The following is a 20,009-nucleotide window of genomic DNA, read 5'->3' as shown; positions in this document are numbered from 1 at the left end:
GCCTGGTGCTCTACATAGTGTTTTGCTAGGTTCTAGTTTTGCTGGGTTCAAAGTTCAAATCAAGCCCCATGTTGCGTGAGTAGCCAACAAGTCTCACACTGTACTGCAGGGTGAAATACTGAAGTGCCTCATCAGAGCAAGCTTGATCAGAAGTAACTACGATAGCTTATTCAGACAGGGATTTAGTTTAGACACTGTGGGGAAGTGTTGTTCAACAATTCAAACCTAAGTATTCAAGTATTCAGACTTTTGTTTCTTTTCTGGGCCATTTTTGAGGTGATTTAAAGCTACCAATATCTTACTGTATAGATTAAATACCATCTACGGTATACCTTTTGATGACAATCTCTCTTGGAGCCATTTGTGACACCATAGCTCACCACCCCTCCTGGGTTTGAGCAGTGAGCCAGAGCACATCTGAGAGCCGGTGCAGTCAACCACAGCAATGAAAATACATAACAAAGAAACCAAACCGGCATTCGTGAATAAAGACGTTTTCTCCCCAGCTCTTGAACCAACTAAAGAGAGATACATACTGAAAAGCATGGAGCTTTGAGATGTAAAGCTTTGAGATGATACATATAAAGATCTTGGAAGGTATATACGCTTATATTTGTTGTATTGCAGCCTATAACAGTGCATTACCTATACAAAAACGGCACATGTAAATGGTTCAGAATTGCCATAGTGTCAGTAGATAGCAGCTTTGCCAATTACAGTATGCCCTACTCCTAACACATTCTCAACTATGGGGCTTTAGAAATGAGAGTGCGATGACATGAGGATACCTCTAGGTGTGGGAGCTGACAGATTTGGTGTTGATAGAGAGGAGGGTGACTGTTGGTGTACTGCAGAATCAAAACAAAGGTTGAGATACTGGATTTTACCAGGGACAGGATGACTTAAATCTAGAAGTCCTCTTTCAAATCTTCCCGTCTTACTTCTGATTGCTTCTGATATTATGGACAAGCTGTCAATAGCTCGGTGCTACAGTCAGAGAGTGTGGCTCGGCAGACATCTCCGAAGACCTCTGATTGACAATATACAGACGGATCAGACTCTCGCAATCCTGTCGACTACATCCCCAATTAATAAGCATCTTTCAGGAAAGAGCTGCTGCTCCCTTTGACCATCTGGAGAAGCAGACATATCACATGCACACACACACACACTGACATATGTACAGAGGACCACAAGAGTGTAAATGCTAATCTTGTAATTCTCCCCACACTGCTCGAGTATTTTGCATATGCTGTAGGACAGTGCTGCACTGTCATTGCTGCTGCTGCTGCTTCTTTAGCTGCTTTCAGTGGAGAGAGTAGAAAACACTTTACTCTGGTCCAGTGGAATTTCCCTCTCTGGAAAGGTGAAATTGCATTGGATCCATTCGATGTGTGGTTAAGGCTATCATCACTTAGCTCTCCTTGAGGTGAAAGCACTATTGTGTATGTGAAAAAAAGTAGAAAAAAAAACATGCAAAACATTTGCTAATTATTGGCTATGCATATCTTAGAGCATGACCGCACTTTGCAGTAAATGCAATAATATCAGCTTCTTCCAGCGCACCAATGATGTTGATGTATCCGTTTCATTTGCAGATGCATAATAGCAATTAGGATCTAATGAGTGTATACGTGAATATATGAATAAGGTGTTTAGCGACTTTTTTATTCCTACGGTTTATATAGAACAAGTGAAAATGAGTGGAAGGGAGTGTTTTGAATGTAAATCCTATGACTCTGTAATGTATAGGCAGACACTACAGTAAGACTGCTCTTCTCTGTAGGCTGCTCTGCACTGAAAGTAAAATTACATCCATGGTAGCTTTCTAGCATGCTCAGGATAAAGAAAGTACAGCACCTGTCCTCTGCAGCACTAATACATCTAAAAACCTGTTACAGATGGGCAGTGCTGTGCAAAGCTGTACTATGAAAGGCTGCAGATGTAAATTAAAGGCAGGACTTGCTAATGTATGAAAATGTACAGATTTGGCCATCACTGGCCTTTTTCAGGCTATATTTTTAAGAATGTGCTGTAATGAGTTGAATGAAAATGATGAACAGTGAGCAAACAGAGTGAAACTGTTAGTTTGTAATCAATACAAAGAATAATTTGTGGTTTGTTTTTTGTTAAATGGACAATCACCACTCACAGAGTTCATATTAGACCAGTCAACAACTTGGGTCAAATATGCTTTGTAGCCTAATAGGAAATAGTCGACTTATTTATGTATTGTATAAATGTATACACATCACTGTATTCATTTGTAAATGGACTAAATGTGCATTCTGCCTAGCAGCATCACTGCAATGCCAATCATTAGTTAATCCATGCGTGGTCCCTGAGCGTGTGTATGTGTGACTGGCTGTACAAACGTGTTGGATTGTGTATTCATAGTTTGTTTGTTCACCAAGATCCCCTACAGATGTTGGGTAATAACTCTGATGAAAACCAATGTGTGCACTGATGCCAATAATCCAACTCACTTATTGTAGTGCACCAACAGTAGTACGGTGAGACAGAAACAAGACCTGGGTGCAGTTCAGAGTGGCTCCTCCCTCTTCAGGTATTGGTGCTCTGTATGTTACAACACTACGAGCACTGCTGTAGGGTCTGTGCTGAACTGCTGTTGAACTGTCCAGCCTGCATCCTAATAGTAGAGGCAAGGATGGAGGTTTCTATGGGTAAAGAGGATAAAGACAAACCAGCCAGTAGAGGGAGTACTGGCAGACCAGGAGGATGCCATTGACTCAAGCAGGGTATCTGCAGGTTTCACAAAGCAAACTTTAAGACTTTTTAAGGCCTTTTTAATGCTACCTGGAACTGAATTTAACACCAATTCCACAACCAGAGTAAAGAAACAACACATATTTCTGATTGAAATTAGCTAATGAAAGTTCTGAAGCTATAAATGGGCAGTATGAGAAAACAGAAAATAAAGAATATAAGGGGCATCAAGTCCAATTGTGTTTAGTAAAGCAGATAGGCCTACAATAAAAAAACAAACATGATTTGTGTATTGCCTACTAATAACCAGAGTAGTGGCAGCACAAAGAAGCATGTAGTGCATGGTGAAAAAATAACATGTGATAACTGCATTTAAGACATTTTAATACTTTTTAAGGACAAAGACTTTTTCAGAGTTTTTAAGAAGCTGCAGATACCCTGTCAAGAGTGAGACGGGGATCAGATATTAGACTGCAGGAGTTCCTCGATGAAATCAGACCATATAAAACCAGAGGGAGGAGCAGGCAGGTTAGACCAGAGGTTCACCTCTCTGGGCCATCCAACTGAATCCTATTAGAACAGCTACCAGAAAAGATGATTACAGTTGTGTTTGTGATCACACTGAAATTTAGGAATTTTTGTTATTCCTTAGTAAGCTTGGTTTTGTTTTGTAATACTTTCACTGTAAATGACCATTACTGTGTAAATCAAGGCAAAACCAAACCGTCACCTCAATAAAAGAAGCTTGAAGGAAACTGCCGCTGTGATCTTTTAGTATCTTTACAGTAAGGACATTTCTGCATAGTGATTGTTTACAGTCACCACACTGAAGACACATTGTAATGTATAAAGTTAAACTTTTATTTTTATAGGCATACACTGTACATAGCAGTAAATTCCATTTTGTTTCACTCATCTCTATTGAGAAAGATCTCATTTGAAAGTGGGCTTTAATGTTTTGATTCATGTAAAACTGGGTGCATGGCAGACCTGGATGCAGTAACAAAAAGAGAAAACTGATCAGATGATGAATGATGTTTGTACATTCACATGTGGGGCACTTTAATATTTGGTCAAATACTTATAATTTATGCTTTTCCCATGATCAGAACCTTACAACCGTTACCTTTAACACAGCTCTGTTCATTATGCAACACAGCCACACTGTATCAACCTTTTCCGGTGTGGAATCATTTGGCACTTACATGATTTTTAAAGGAAGACTATTAGCGTATGACTGGTTAATTCATTAATATATAGTCTCTTTGAAGTGCAAGGACTTCCAAGATCATGTAAACGTGATGGTGAATGCTATAGATGTGCGTGAGCATTGCTTCGAGTACCAGTGGCACGGGTTAACGTGTAAAAATGAAAAGGAGGAATGAGATCTCTCCACCACCAACCACAGTTTACATTCAGTCAGTCGGTTTCTTGTCCGGTTGCCTATTTTTGCAAAACAATGTTATTATAAATGCACAATAACTTATTTCACCACAGAGACATGGTGGTGATGCTAGCCACAGAAAAAAAGGTCCACACAGGAGCATACTGAACTGCAGAACCTGGGCTAGTTCTTCTGAGTCAGAGGGTAACATCACACTACGATACTGAGTGACTCCATAGAGCGGCATTTGACTGAAGCTAATGCTCTGGCTAACATGTTTAATGGTTTGTTTACCCAAGAGACAACACATGCACTGTTATTTCACTGATCATCATTAGGTACAATGTAAAAGCTTGCGTTACGTATTGAGAGGTCAAACAAAAGCCCGGCTATAAGTACAGTAACAAAACCACTGAGAGTAACACACGGTATGATAGGTAACCACAGCCTCTTTGCTTTGACAAGATGGAACAAAAAGCCTGGTGTGATGCTCTTGGTGCGGTAAGCCATACTGATTAATAGTAGGTATTATTGCCATTCTAAATCGTTTAGTTTCATAAGCTTGGCGTACACAGACTTGCAAGGTGGGTGGGTTCGGAAGGGTGGGCGAGAGACAGCAGACGGTACGGGGAAGTGTTGTCATTGAGGGAGGTGATACAATGTTTGCAGAGCAGGATTACACGCTACCAGCAGGGAGGGACTTCTTTATATGTTTGGAGGCGCGGCAGAGAGGGTCGAGTCGCTGACTGTTCACAGATCCTCGCCGGCCAGATGTGACGCTGTAGGGAGGGGGCAGAAGCATTAGCGGGGTGGCGGAGGAGTTCAGGACGGGTTATGGAAAGGCAGCAGGTGGAGCTAAGTCACGTCTACCTCCCTCTCTATCCCAACATATTTGAGGGCATCGGCTTGGCTGTATCTGCAAGAGGAAGATGAAGAGACGGAGTCAGATATAGCATCGGCGCAGACCGGCAGTTAAATAACACTGTACAGTTGTCTTCTTTGTTGACACTGAATCAAGAAGTGTATCTTCACTTTAGAAACACTATAGTTGATGTAGATGGCCTGGAATACCCATGACAACAAAAAGACCTGTAGTCAAAGAAGAGCTCCTCTCCCTGCAGGATAGCGCGTTTGGCAAAGATCCCGATGCGGTGGTCTCCATTCACCATCACCACTACAACATCAGCAAACCCACCGTCAGCCAACAAAAGACTGGTTCCTTTCCACAAACATCTTCTCAATTTACTGTTACTTCATAACAGCGCTCAGTCTTACCTTTTGCGTAGCAGTTGGGGTTAACCGAATGATTTGCAAAGCGGATTTTGTTTCCTTTTCGCGTGGCGTCCACAACAAAATCTGTTCAGAGACGAAGAACACTGATTACTGAATCTAGCGGTGGTACGGTCAGCTATACCAGAAGAAGAAGAGGGAATACTTGCCATTGTTCAAGTTGAAAAGGAAGCTGGACATGTATTTGTCATAGATCCTACCACGTCGGTCAGCTTCATCCTGGGAGATCAGCTACTCACACACACACACACACACACACACACACACACACACACACACACACACACACACACACACACACACACACACACACACACACACACACACACACACACACACACACACACACACACACACACACACACACACACACACACACATAATAAACACTGTAAATGAAGTATAAAACTGATGAATTAAGCTTTTCAAATCCGATGGACTTACCTCTCCACAGTATTCTGAGATGAACTCATTCTTCTGAACAGGCTCTTTGATGAAAGTGCCCCACCCAGCTACATCTGAGGGCGCCAGCAGGAGGTGCTGAGAGAAGCCAGATATGTAAGGTTAGAAGACCCTGAACCACATGACTGGGCCAAAAACAACAAACTCCCCTTTGTCTCCAGAACAACAGAACCTCGGATTTGAAATAGACCAGGAATCAGACGTTCTGCTGCTGAGACCTTCAAGTGTCCTGCCGTACCTTCTTGAGGCCTCTCTGGATGCTGCAGTTCTTGCAGGAGACCACCTTGCTGTCCCAGTGGTCTGCAGCGCCGCAGGTCATGCACAGATCTGGGTCACACTCCCTCACGGCCAGGTAGCAGGGACACTGCTTAGTGTTACACTGTGTCTTACACCTGCAGCCTGGGAAGCGGTTCTGGCCTGGAAAACATTAAGACACATAACAGCTCAGAAAAGGGAGTGCTGAGGAGTTTTACGGTTTTAAAAAGATAATGCTCTACAGGACTTGGCAGACGAGAATTAAGATTATGATAAATGATTCCTCCTCTTAATGCATTTGCAACATGGTTATAAAATCTCAGTGGCTGAGAAACACTGAGAACCTCATCAGTCAGAGACCTCTACTGGCAGCTATGCTGAAATACAACTTTGCAGAGTGTAACACAACGCCCTCTGGGCAGATGAATGGAGAGATCAGGCAAGAATAACTGAAATGTCTCTCCAGCAGACTCGGCTGGGGGAAAATAGTCCATAACAAGAGCTTTGAGCAGCATTTGTCTTCTCCATCTGCAGTCTTAACCTCAAATTCCCTGTGCGTATGTGTGTGTGTTTTTGTGAGTCGGTGGATATTATCAAGCATTGTTTAGCTGGAGCTGTCTGACTCATACTAATGTCGGAGATGATGTTGTATCTCAGGCACAGCGCCTGTCACGTCCCTTTGATTCCTCTCCAAGTCTTTAGAGTGCACACATGTGCAACTGTGGGCTGCTTCCTGTTTGGCCCCAGCTCCCCTCTGCTACGGGAAAAGGCGAGGTAAGCGGGGAAAGGGAGGGAGGAAGAGAAGGTGACTGAACTTCAAACAGAGGAACAAATGAGGCAAAACCATCCATTCAGTACCAGAATGTTCCCTCCCTCGAATCCCATCGCCTCTCTCTACTGCAAAGTCTCCAAAGGACAAAATAGAAAATGCATTCCTCCGCCATGTGGCCATTTCGGAAAGAGCGTTCTGGCTCATTTCTGCTGTGACGAATGCCTCGGTGTATTGTGAACGCGGCTCTGTGTTAAACAGACGCCCACCTATCCCTGCCAGAGGACGGTTTCCTCCTGCGGCTGCTGCCAGGAGTGCTGCAGGATCGTTTTACATGCTGCTGCCCTGCTCTATTGTGGCCCGGCCAAAGGGCTTTATAGCTACAGAAAGCTTTCAGCGGAAAATACCTTTTCCACTGAGATCTGACAAAACTCTTTTCTCTCAGAGTTTCAAGGCAGAGCAGAGCGAGGTGTCTTGTGTATTTGTGTGTGTGTGCAAATGTGAGAAAGTAGCGTGTGTGTGAGAGCGCGGCGTCGTAGGTGAGCGAGTAAGGTGACACTCACACTCGTGCTCACACTGGCAGAACTTCTCACAGAAATTCTGGGTCATCACACACGGGCAGGAGCTGTCACATGGGTGGTCGGGGTGGTCACATGGCTGGTAGTTGTACACCTGATTGGATGAGTTATCTGGAGCAACAGAGGACAAAGCCTTCAGACTGGCACAGTAAGCTGCCTTGTATTTCAAAGGGCAGAATGGTAATGCAGTGGCGCCTGTACAATATCGAGAGGTGAACGTACCTTTCTTTAGCTGAATCTTTGCCCATAACCTGGCACACACCAAAGAAACACAATGAAGAAAAAGGTTTATTCAGATTTGTCAAAAACTCCTCTGTCTCTGCCATTGTGTTGCACATCCAAAAGCTTGACCAAGTGCTTTTGTATGAATAGTAGAACAATGAAATAGAAAAAGACACTCGCACACTGGATTAATTCATCCTTTGTGGTTTACTCGACAACATTTTCGACCAAAAATGGCGAAATGCCTCTGGAAGACAGCTGTAGTTTAACCACTAATGGAGCAATGTGTGGGTTGAGTATCTTTTTTTATTTACTGTGAAACTCTCTCTGCACCACTTCATGATCATGTATCAGGCTGAGGATGACCAAAGAGAGGGAGAATAACTGGCTGTCTTGCCTATGTTTCCTCTTCTTCTTCTGGGGAGAGATCCCTCCGTCCTCCAAAGGAACGCGATGTATCAGGACCTCTTTCACCGCAAACTCGTACACCTAGGGGAGGGGGACATGAAAGTGATATGAACAACAATAACAACGCAAATATACACAACTGTGAAGAAATTCCGCACTCTTCATCGCAATGCCGTTGTGTAACGTCGTGCCACTCAAGCTGAAAAGCACATCGCTGCGATTACGCCGCAGAACATCCTGCCCCCTCCTCTCCTATCAAAACTCCACTGCTGAAGCCAAACGCACACACACACACACACACACACACACACACACACACACACACACACACACACACACACACTCTCCACCACCTCTGACTGCCAAAAACCAGATTTGGCCTCTTCCCTAGGACACAGACACACATAATGATGCAGCTGGTTTCAGCATTTCCACTCAGTCAAGCAGTAGGCGGGGCCCGCTGGATGCCAGACAATCCAATACAGTCTTTGGGCAGAGGGACAAAAGGTACTGTAAGGGGGGGGGGGGGGGGGGGTGCAGAGGGGCGAGGCTGCTTCAACATATCACCATCTTTAGATCAGTCTCATATGTGTACTTGTGCTCAAATCAAAATGAGTTTTGTGTTGAAATCCAAACAGAGGCTGCAATATGTAATACACCACCCACACAGCGCTCACTTGACGTCGGGCTGGGAGTGTCGCAGATCGTCCCGGGGCTGCCGGAGCCAAGAGAGAATGACTGTATCATGAGAGAATATGAGGGACGTCACATCTGGTAAGTATCCCTGTTTATGGTGCCACATGCCATTCTCTCTGTAGTCACCCCAATTATCCACACCATAAAACCACAGGCACAGGATGCATGTGTTACGACACTCGCATTGACGCAAACGCAGCACAAAGCAGCAACATAGGTATGTTGTCGATTTGAGGAGTTAATGTATCCATTTTGGAAAAGAAGTCATTACCTCAAGTTCATGATTCAATATTTTGAGCCTATCCAGGAAAATAAAACGTATATCCTTTATAGGTGGCACGTGTAGCATTTTTAAACATCCATACACCATTGTTAAATTAATTGTGATAGCTTGGTTTAAACAGTAAACAACTGAGACCGTGGTGAACATGATTGATAGTTTTATCTCACGCCAGTGGCATTGTTGGCGCTGGTGTTTCTCAAAATCAAGACCACATTTTCCATACAGGATGTCGCTACTTGTCCCTACACCACCCCCCTGGTGTCGCTTCATGTCGTTTCTTTTCTCTTTGGCTTTAATGAAGAGGATAAACACGTTGGAAGGGATTTTTCCATCGGCCTTTCTCTATTTCCACCATCTGCCGTTGCAAGAAACTCTTCCAGCTTTAGCTCCGTTTGCGCTGGAAAAACAGTGCCCTCTTCCCGTTTTGTGCCATAAAGCAATCCAGCAGATTTCCCATGAAATCTGACCTGGTAGCACACAATGTAAAATGCATTGTAGAAGCCAATAGAGGCTGCCAGTGGTCTTGTTTGTTTACGGTAATTATACTAATGTCTCAGTGTTAATGTGGTAAAGACTTATTGATGTCAAAATGCACCTTTAGCACCTTTAAAAAAAAAAAAAACGCCATGATTTATTTTAATCTTGTGCTATTAATCATTTTTGTAAGAGTAAATGCCACTTTTTTTTTTTTTTACATTAGTATAGTTGTAGTTGTAAGTAGTCTGCTTATTGTGCTAGGGGGCCCATGCAGAGACAGTATTTGAGGTGTGTGATCGGTGGTCGTCTCACCTGTTTACAGTTCTTGGTACCGATGAGGCGAGCGATGGAGCAGAAGTTGTTGTAGTAGGTGCCGTGCAGCACCCTGAACAGTGACTCCTCCGCCCCGCTCCACTGGACCACACAGCTGGCCTGCTGCTCCCCGTCCTCCTCCCCGGGACGCAGCTTGATGGGAGTTTGGCAGCGCGAGTTCCCCTCTGTTACACACACACACACACGCACACATTTTAGTACTATTAGTACTATATTATTAGTATTATATTATTCTAAATACCTATATAAATGTTTTGTATCTGCAGACACACACACTTTGGTATTACTAACTAAGTCGTGGCAGGAAGTTTTCTCAGCTTTTTGAATCCACACACACACACACACACACACACACACACAGAACAGGCCATAGGGTTTGAGTTAGCTTGCTGGATATTCAAGACTCACGCTCGCACACCCACAGCTCAAGGCAGATAGCAGAATGTTGCTTGGCAACAGGCTGAATGCAGCATTGCTGTGGCCACATGCTCCAGCACTGGGCCTGTTTAATAATCCGCTCATCAATCTGTTTTTTTCTACATTATCTCAAAACGCGTGAGAGAGACTGCTGAGTCACTGGATGAGCGCCAGTGGTTTTCGAAATGAAGGGCTAGGGAGACTTCCAGTGAGGCAGGCGCTGAACAGCAAGCTCAAAGCACGAGGGGGAGGAGAGGAGGATGAAGAGCCAGAGGAGATTACTCTTATTTCCCTCCCACTGCTCTCCACATGAAGATGTCGATAGACAGAAAAAAGAAACTACAGTAGGAGTAGGGGTAGAGGGGAAAAAAAGTGTTTGTTTTGGGGCTGAGGCATGCAAAACTAATGGTTGGCTTATTTTGCTTGGAGGGAGAGAGTGGATGTTGAGAGGAGAGGGAGGAGCAGAGACAGAGGGGAGCAGGATAGGTTTTCAAAACTGTCATCTGCAGTCAAATTTCACTTCTCAGAAGGGCCAGAGTCGGTCAGCACAGCCGGCCTTACTGAAAGGCAAGATCTGTGGGTGAGTTTACTGTAAATGATGCATCCACTCAGTCATACGCTGACTCAACGCTGACACATTCAAAGTAACAGAAACACTCTATGTTGCCTGGGAGCAGGCAGACTTAACTGCCTTACCAGGATTAACCAGATCCTTTAATATGTCTGTCTAAGAACCTTCATAACTGCAACTTAAATACAATACTTTATAAATTATACTGCATATACTGTATATGCAAATATAGAGTAAACATATTAGTTTGATAAATATATTAAAGCAATGTATGTACATATATGTTCAACTAGTACTAGTTCCAATATATTAATATCATTATAATTATTGATAATATTGTATTAATAATAATACATTATTATTATTATTATTATAGTAATAGTAGTAAATGAATGAATATATTTCTTACATGTATTAAACTAACATATCATGTCAAAAACATTTAAAAATGTCCAATATTAAATATGTTTGAAATTATTCAAGCATATAGTGTATGTCTGTTGCTGTATGTTTCAGAATCGATGATCTCAACAGCTGCTTATCTTTTTAACTTCACCTCACATCCGTCAGTCTAATCTTTAAAAAAGTGCCTATCTTCCTCCTGCTGTATCTGTGAAACTAAACTGAACCTTTTTCCATTACTCACCTCAGCTGTATGGAGGCTCTAGTGTGCCAACCTAATTATTATACGCTAGTTAGGACTTTTTTTTTTATTATACACTAAATCACTAATAATTAATCACTGAACCTGTCTTAGGTTGGCACACCTCCGTACAGCTGTGGAGTAAAGAAACTGATGTCTCCAAAACAACTACACAGTCTACTCAGCGTCCCACCTGAGGAGGAGGTGGTTTCGTGGTCGCTGTCGCCCTCCTTGCCGTCCTCGGCAGCCCCCGACGGTCCGGGACAGCTGGAGCTGGAGGGGCGCTGCTGTCTCCGCCGCCGCCGAGACCTCTGGGCCCGCAACATGTTCTGATCCGCAAACTCTTTCGCCCCTTTCTTCACAAGAGGAAAGAGGGTGGGAAAAACCAGACAGATACAGGAAATAGAGAAATAAAAAGAGGTATTTAAGGAGTGCTACAGTGAATAGCGAACCAGCGAAAGTCGGATGAATGTGGGTGTAGAGCAAACCTGTAACAGGAAGCAGTCCAGGCCACACGGCTCCGTCTCCATGCGGATCTCCTTACTCTTCCTCTTGTAAACATTGGGCGTAGCGTGGAAAGCTTCAATAATAGAAAGAGACACATTTTGACTTCATACATACAGCATGCCAGCAGTAGCTAGCAGCTGTGCATGAATCACTATGTAAAACATGCAAAACACCAGAAGAGGAACGAGCGGGGATGTGGTGGAGGAAAAACCCGACTGAACTCGGTTTGCCCACCGTTTCATTTGTGGATTTACATTCACCACTACATCACTGGGAATGAACAAAACTACGACGAAAATAAATCCACAGGAAAACAAAGCAATAAACAGAGAGCCATTACGGTGGAGGAAGCAGTCGTATTTGAAGCAACGTCTGCAGAAGAGTGTGTGGAAGGAGTGTAACGACTGCTCCCGCTGCACAGACTTGGCGAAGGGCCCGTCCATGTTGGGGGTGCAGAGGGGAGGCAGCTTCACCGGGCTGGGCGGCTCCAGGAGGTCCTTGTACCTGCGGAGTTGGCAGCTGGTCAGGAAGCTGGAGACGTCAACATCAAAACAAGGCTGTCCAAAAGCTCACTAAGAACTTCACATAATCATTGTTAAAGGGATGGTTAACCCAGTAAAAAATGTTAATTTTCCACCAAGATTTGACCGTTCCTAACATTCAGTAACTGCAATAAAATGGAGCTTTTGGGTGTTGCATTTTCTATAGTGTTACAGTTCAAGAGAGTTCCCTTCCCTCTGCCCTTTGGTCGAGCGAGCTTCACTCTACACTGGAGAGAGAGACCGGCGGCTGCTTAGGGGCCAAACTTGATCAATTCCAAATCTTTTACACAAAACACACCTCTGTTAGCTCAGTCTAGTTGTAACTAAAACATCAGGCAAGAAAAATGCTATAATATTGCTACGAACTTAGGTCGACTGGAGAGAGAGCGGCGTGTTGAGGTCGTGTTCTGATTGGACTTCCCCCACTCTTACGTGTGAAAGTACTTTTTTAATCCGCAGCAAAACGGCTTGTTTGGCTGCTCCAAAAATCAACTGATAGGCTTTTCTCAGTGTAGAAACGACTTCAGATTCTCACAGTTTCATGTTTTTACACCCAACAATGACAAAAAAAACACTGTAAAGAGAAATTGCATATTTTAGTTGGCTATCCCTTTCATCTTATTCTGTTTATTCGTGTTGTACTTGAATGTCTGAGAAAGTTTCAACAGTGGTTATTTCACCTGTGTACAGTTCTTCACTGTCCTCTGACTACTGGTATGCTCATTTAAAGTTGGACTTGTAAACATTATTTTCTAAGTGAAACTCTTTCAGATGCTGATGCAACTGCTCCTTTGAGTCGGAGAGCCTGAGAGGGAGCCACCATTATTACTTTTCTCCCCGAGAGCTGGCGTCTCCATGGTGAACACTAAGCAACGGCCTGTTCGGCATTGTGCGCTGTGATGCCTGGTTTCACTGCACTTCTCTTACTTTTCCTTCAGCTCCTCCATGGTGCCCTTGTAGGGGAACATTGAGGCGATGGCTGTAAATATCTTATCGTGCGGGATCTTCTTGCTGCTGGACGAATCCCTCACTTTGGAAGACAGAGAGAAAGCAAGACAGTGAACAGAGTTTGTTATATAAAATCTTCCACACATCAGGTTTTGATAGAGATTCACAAATAAAGCTTGTGCAATGTAATCTCTGAAACATGTTGCAATGGTACAGAGGTTTTCCCAATGCACTAAGCAAATTAAGAATTTGCCTAGTGCAAGCCTGCGTGTTTGTATTTTTACCGAGTGCTGAAGTCCAACAGCTCTGAATGAATCGCTTCTCTGTGAACATTATATGATGTGATGTGATACCGTGTAATTCCCTGTGTACAGTATCTATTATGTATGTGTACTTCATGCATGTGTATGTGCACTAGTAGCTGAGCTACTGGGTGCCCAGGTGTGCTTGTCTTTCACTCTCACTCTGCGTTGGCAGAGTGTGTATACAGCCTAGTTTCTCATAAAGCCTGGTACGAGAGGTCATTAGGTTCTGTAATTAGAGCCGGGCCATATCAGTGTCATGGACAAACAGGTTTCCTCACGCACAGTGCCCATGCTGGGACACGGGGACTGGTTTAAAGTAAACAATGTCAGTGTAAGAGCTGCTGTGGCGGGGCGACCTGCTGGCACTTGTGCAGTACAATGATGGGAACAGTACCAACTGTGTACAAACGGCGCCCTTCTTGTTCTGTCACAGTGTGCGGTCTGATGTAGGATAGCAAACACACACGAGCGTGCAGCCGAAGACCCTCCACAGCCATCCACAAGCGCTTGCACACGCTTGCACACGCTCACCCTCGGTAATACTCCTCCTCTTCCTCCTGAAGAAGGCCCCGGCCCCCGCTTTGGTCTCCTCTGAGCCCTCCGCTGAGCTCCGCCTCATCGCTCTCTCCTCCTCCTTCTTGCCCGCCTCCTCCACCACCAACGCTCCTGTCGCTTCCTCCTCCTCCTCCTCCTCCTGGTCAGAGTACTGGCTCAGGGCCTCCACCAGCTCCTTAAAGATCTCGTCGTTGATAAACCCCCCCTCTGGGACACACAAGCACACAATCAACATGTCAGCACCTACTGATGATATCACACACATCAACACATATCCCCTAAACAAATGTCAAAGAATGACATGCGTCCGGCGAACCCCAGTTTCCCTAGTAGACACCGCGGTGATATATCAGACTGACAGCGCGTGTAATAAAGCAGGGATGAGATGATGGGATCGGGGCGGGACGGAGTGTCGGACACACACCTCTGTCTCCATGGACACCGTCGTAGTTGTCGATGAGCTCCTCCAGGAAGGCCTCGTCCTGCTCCAGCACCTCGTCCCCCATGTAGGGGATGTTGTGGAGGAACGTCTCATCCTCCACCTGGGCAGGATACACCGAAGAGAGTAGCAAAGAGAGAGAGAGAGAGAGTGTGCGTGTGATTCACCATGCTTTATGCATTCCAATAAGCCTTATGTGTGATGTCAATGTCAGGATGACCTCAGAGGATGTTTATGTTGTTGACTATAAATTAGTCCTATACCGTGCCAGGCATGACTCATTAGTTCTCACAGCAGTGAGAGAGGGAGGGATGTGACTTTGTCATGTGACTTCTGCATATGAGTGTGTTTCATGTTTAGTCTTTTGGCAATTTCAAGCTTTTACGTGTATAAATTATACCTGCACATGATGCTCGAGTGAGGATTTATATGTTATCTTACATGGTTTCCATTGTTTTGTTTAATAGTGATGTATATATTGTATGTGATTCCAGCTTATATGAACTATTGATATGGATTACTGACTAATGAAATCAGTGCATACAGTTGAGCGTGCTGGATGGTGGTGTTTAATATAGAGATGCTCCTGTTTATAGACATTTCACACTCTAACAAAGGTCCGATTGGACCGGACACATAAGTGAAATTAACGAAAAAAGTGTTGCAAGAGCAGTGTGAAGGATCTTTTTCTCGCCTTAACACAATGTATAAATTATGCCTACGTGAGCATATGCTCAAGCGAGTGGGTGAAACTGCGTGTGGCGGCTGCCCTTCACCTGCAGTAACACTGTGATCACAACACAGTGTTATCCATCTCATACCATGAAGTTGTGCTGCAGAGGCGACCAGGAGTACATGAAGGGGATTCCTGCCACCGTCGAGAGGGGCCGCATGGCAATGGCCTGAGCTTTGAATGCTGGGAAGCCAAACTCCACCGCACACATCTGCGAGAGAGACAGCAGAGTGATCGTAAAGACGATTTAACAATTTTACAATAATATAAGTACACATGCTGTTCAACCCCCTACAGGGAAAATAAACCTGGTTAACGCAATACGGAGGACCTCGCCACCATCTGAAACACAAAGATGCTGTTATGCCCTCAGGCTGTTTGCATCAGGGGGTTTAGCCATAGAGCGTTAGTCAGCCATGTGATCTTCCCGGAGACACTAGTGACACCTGACAGCCGGGTGGGAGAGCAGAGCAGAACACTGGGGCTCAGGAAGGGGAAGAGAGGACTGAACATGATGTTATCCTCTTCTCACGACACATTACATTACACATCAACACAATAATAGACAGGATTACTAGTTGAGCCAGAACAGCCCGGGCAGGATTATGAGTCAAGACAGAGCTGCACAACAGAAGATTATTAGTTGGGTCTGAAGCAGAAGACAGTATGCATTATGTGTTATGTGATGCAGTGACCATTCGTTTCTCTCTCTCTCTCTCTCTCTCTCTCTCTCTCTCTCTCTCTCTCTCTCTCTCTGACACACACACATACACACAAACACACACACACACCTTCTTGTTGGGCAGAGCTCCACCAGAAGTCGAGGAATGAGGAATGGTCTGAATCCTGAGCTTGGACCAATCTGCGTTCAGGATGTTTGTCTGCTGCTCAATCTTTTGCCTGTTAGACATGAACAGGGCCTAGAGGCAAACAGAACAGAGAAGATGTCACGTATACACACACACACACACACACACACATACATAGTGAGACACATGTACACACATAAGTCTCCCATCACACATACACACACAAACCCACACACAACCAACCTCAGAAACAGAACTTCACCTCCCTTTCCATGAGCAGGAATGTAAAAGAAAAGCAAGAAAAGCAGAAAAGCAGGCTGACCCACCTTGACCTCCTCGGCTTTTTTAAGGCGTTTTAACTGGCGAAGGCGCATGTACTCCGACTTGACCCTCCTCCTCCACTCCAGCAGGCTGCGGGATGGTGGGCAGGTGGAAGGCTGAGGTCTTGGGGTTGGTGGGACAGGACCGCTGGCCGTGGCTGGAGCTGGAGCTGCTGTTTCCTCCATGGCTCTGTGGAAAACAGGGATATTAAGTGGCAAACCAACCCAGTGGCACTGGGGTAAAGGGTGCCTTCCTGGAAACCACTAAACAGTCTAAATTCTGTCGACAGCTTCTATTTTTTCCATCCCTAAAAATGTCAAAGAACAGTGGAATCGCATCATCTGAATGCTTGTATTTTGATGGGCATATTAGCATTAGACATTTTCCAAATACCTCCTTGACAAACTTTTCTCTTTCTCACTGTCATTCTCTTTCTCTCTCACACACAAGCACGTAACCCCCCCAAAATAAATATATAAATAAATAAATAAATAGAAAAGATATTCTAATTGACAGTATGTCTGTGGTACTCAATAGTGAGTTTATAATGACATTATTGTACATTGTGGTATTCTTCATCTCCTATGCTATGCCAGTAATATTACTATTATATCCTCATAGGGACTTGTTAGTTTTGCTGCAATATATGTATCCTTCTAAAATTCATTATAGGATTACTGAAGTACATACTCTCTCTCACACACACACATGCACACACATGCTTACAAACTTCCCCCTTCACTCTCACTGTACATCTATCAGAAAGACTGCCCCCCTCTGTTGGCAAAACAAAATTGACACCTAATGTAAAAAAAACAGGTCTTATCATTCCACCCTGGTGTTTTTAAGCATCTGTTCAGTGTTAGACTGCCGTTGGCCCTCTACCATGGGTGCTAACAGACCAAATAATGAATAGATAAATACATATTATATCCCCATGGATTTAATTAACAGCATAGTGCATCCACATTGCTCGGGAGTGGGCGTGCCTCTTCTGAAAAGCAATATGAAGCGGAGCAGAAAAGTGCGTAGTACAGTTTTTTCTGCATTTCACAACCACCAGAGTGAACATCAACTTCCACGGCCGAGCTAAAACAGATTCAAAAATAAGTACAAAGGCAAAACTGAGCCTGAGAAACTGCCGTAGCGTATTTTTTCCGGGCTACGAGTCGTGCACAAGCTTCAGCCACAGCTATGAAATGCGCTACGTAGTGTAGCTGCAGCCCCGCTGAAACAGGGCTACTGCACAGTATCCATTTAAATTTGGAGCATTTTAAAGACGTGCGCACCAAGCACCATAATGACAGCATGCTAGTCTGGCGGACGCGTGTGCACGTCTACCTCTAGATCCAGTGTCGCAGTTATAAAATACCTTCAAATCCCCGTGTCTTGCGTCCTATTTGTTGCGACTAGAGTCCGCAACGCGATGAAGTCGCCCCTATTTTTTTTTTTTTTAGTAGAGAGATCCAGTGCAATAAAAACGCTGTATCTTTGCTATGGATCTGACGCAGATATCGTCTCCACACGGCGAGGGGATCTAAGAAAAATCCCTACGTTGTCCATGAGCATGGTGCTAGAGGTTGTTGTTGTTGTAGCCTACAATTAAATAGCTGCGCACTTGGCGTGGTTGAGACAGCCCGAGCAGGAGGGTGACGTCTTTATTATGATCACAGCCTTTCCTACCAGAGGAGGATTTATTATTATTCTGCGTCCTGGGAATAAAAAAGTAGCGTGGAGCTGCTACAGCATGGCCATTTACACGCACACACAGGATCTGATGTAACTATCCACTGTGCCAGTTACTGGGTATCCAAAGGCGTAAGGAAAGCCCACTACACAGTAATAGGCTACTGTGTGGTTTTGCTCGGCATTGGTATCAATGCAATTTTTTAAGTATAGGAAAAATAACTGTAGTAATCCCATAATACATTTCACAGCAAAACTACAAGTCCCTATAGGAATGTTGGAGGAATATTACAGTGATACCGTAGGAGATATAAAAATACCATATAGTTAAGATTATTATAAACTCACTGTTGGGTACCGCAGACACCCTATAAGTCCCTCTAGAAATATTACAGGAATATTTAGGATAAATATTTCGTTAGATGTGGCCGAACAGAAGTGGCTCAAATTAGGCCTAATGCTTGATAAACCAGGTAAGCCTCTATCATTTACCCTATGGATGTGCAGGTTATCTGTGAATCTAAGGATTATTAATAGTTTCTTATCGTAACAGGTGTAGATCTTTGATATTTCTTCCTACATTCCTACAGATGCGTTGCTACTTCTGTCGGATGGAAAAAGCTCAGTTGTTGTTTTGCCCTCCGCCTCCAGGGAGAGCCCAACGCATTTCATCCTCCGTCTTGGGAGGGTGAAGGTCCTCAGTCAGGCCAACGATGCCTTCACGTCCTGCTTGTAAGATCCTGCTTCAGAGTGTCTAAAAGTTGTAAATACCACTCTTCACATACTCAAGTGATAACAATTTTGACCCTATAACAAAACCAGGTGGCTCAGAGCTGCTTTGAGGATGAAGAGCAGAAAATCTATTTATTAGCCAAACATCTCGTCAAAGTAGCCTAGCATGTGCTTAGCAACCAAACTTAAAGAGTGACAATGGAAATATAAAATAATACTAATCATTTACCCTACCAATTATTCAATGGCAAACAGTAACATACAATAGGCTATATATTTTTCCATCAATTATAGAGCTGGCTAGTCACATGGTAATCTTGATGCCATCGTGGTTCTGGAAGAGTTTTGGGTTAGTTCATTTGTAGTAGGCTTTATATCCTCTCCACCCCGTAAACAGCATCTTGTCAACTCAGGACTAAGGTCAAATAGAAGATTTAGGCTTTCCCAGTCTTATTTACCACTTTGTTGGGTCATTCACGAGCTCTCATCTTGTAATTGTGATATTTCCGACAGCACATGAAGGCAGCACAAGTCGAACAGCCCCTGCACTTGTGCTGCTCTGACGCGCCTGTGTGAAACATAAACCCTCAGCGTTGTCTGAAAGACAGACCCGCCCCCTTTAGAGTCCCCATCAAAACAGTTACCTTCTTCAAGAGCTAGGTAAACTGTTCCAAGGATAAAGATAATTAACTTGCAATGAAGAATAACAATAGAATTTCAACATGCAACCAAACAGAACATTTTAGTAACATCTGTATCATTTTAGTAACATCAGTTATCCTTAATTCACAAGCTCCTCAAGTCAACTATGTCCAGTGCTGGGGAAAGTTATTTTAAAAGTAATACGTTACTTTACTTAATTATTTATCTTAAAAATTAACTAGTTGTGTAACAATGTCAGGCCTACTCTTAATTAA

General features: G+C 43.9%; 1 protein-coding gene across 4 annotated transcripts; it reads right to left on the bottom strand.

Annotated features, from left to right (window-relative positions):
• Nucleotides 1-3,214: 3,214 nt before the first annotated feature.
• ezh1 (enhancer of zeste 1 polycomb repressive complex 2 subunit) lies at nucleotides 3,215-18,926 on the bottom strand. 4 transcript variants are annotated; one of them, XM_071530472.1, is made up of 20 exons: nucleotides 18,853-18,926; nucleotides 16,680-16,863; nucleotides 16,336-16,464; nucleotides 15,633-15,755; nucleotides 14,797-14,914; nucleotides 14,349-14,579; nucleotides 13,492-13,594; nucleotides 12,363-12,526; nucleotides 12,004-12,095; nucleotides 11,709-11,871; nucleotides 9,864-10,048; nucleotides 8,085-8,176; nucleotides 7,688-7,716; nucleotides 7,451-7,576; nucleotides 6,102-6,280; nucleotides 5,846-5,941; nucleotides 5,551-5,632; nucleotides 5,387-5,467; nucleotides 5,183-5,285; nucleotides 3,215-5,027 (listed from the first exon to the last, which is right to left on the bottom strand). In XM_071530472.1, the coding sequence occupies exons 2-20, from the start codon at nucleotides 16,857-16,859 to the stop codon at nucleotides 4,967-4,969; spliced, it is 2,337 nt and encodes a 778-aa protein (XP_071386573.1). In that variant the 5' UTR covers nucleotides 16,860-16,863; nucleotides 18,853-18,926; the 3' UTR covers nucleotides 3,215-4,966. The 4 variants fall into 4 exon arrangements, with proteins under 4 accessions (XP_071386573.1, XP_071386572.1, XP_071386574.1 ...); XM_071530471.1 differs by lacking the exon at nucleotides 18,853-18,926 and adding an exon at nucleotides 18,047-18,428; XM_071530473.1 differs by lacking the exons at nucleotides 5,183-5,285; nucleotides 18,853-18,926 and adding an exon at nucleotides 18,047-18,428.
• Nucleotides 18,927-20,009: the final 1,083 nt, after the last annotated feature.

The sequence above is a fragment of the Centroberyx affinis genome, unplaced genomic scaffold (genome assembly GCF_046629955.1).
Source record: "Centroberyx affinis isolate AG114_WGS23_722 - 3 ecotype Tasmania unplaced genomic scaffold, CSIRO-AGI_Caff_v1 ptg001929l_1, whole genome shotgun sequence".
Taxonomy (NCBI): domain Eukaryota; kingdom Metazoa; phylum Chordata; class Actinopteri; order Beryciformes; family Berycidae; genus Centroberyx; species Centroberyx affinis.
Note: the sequence above shows the minus strand (reverse complement) of the source record. Positions and strands in the feature narration are given on the sequence as shown.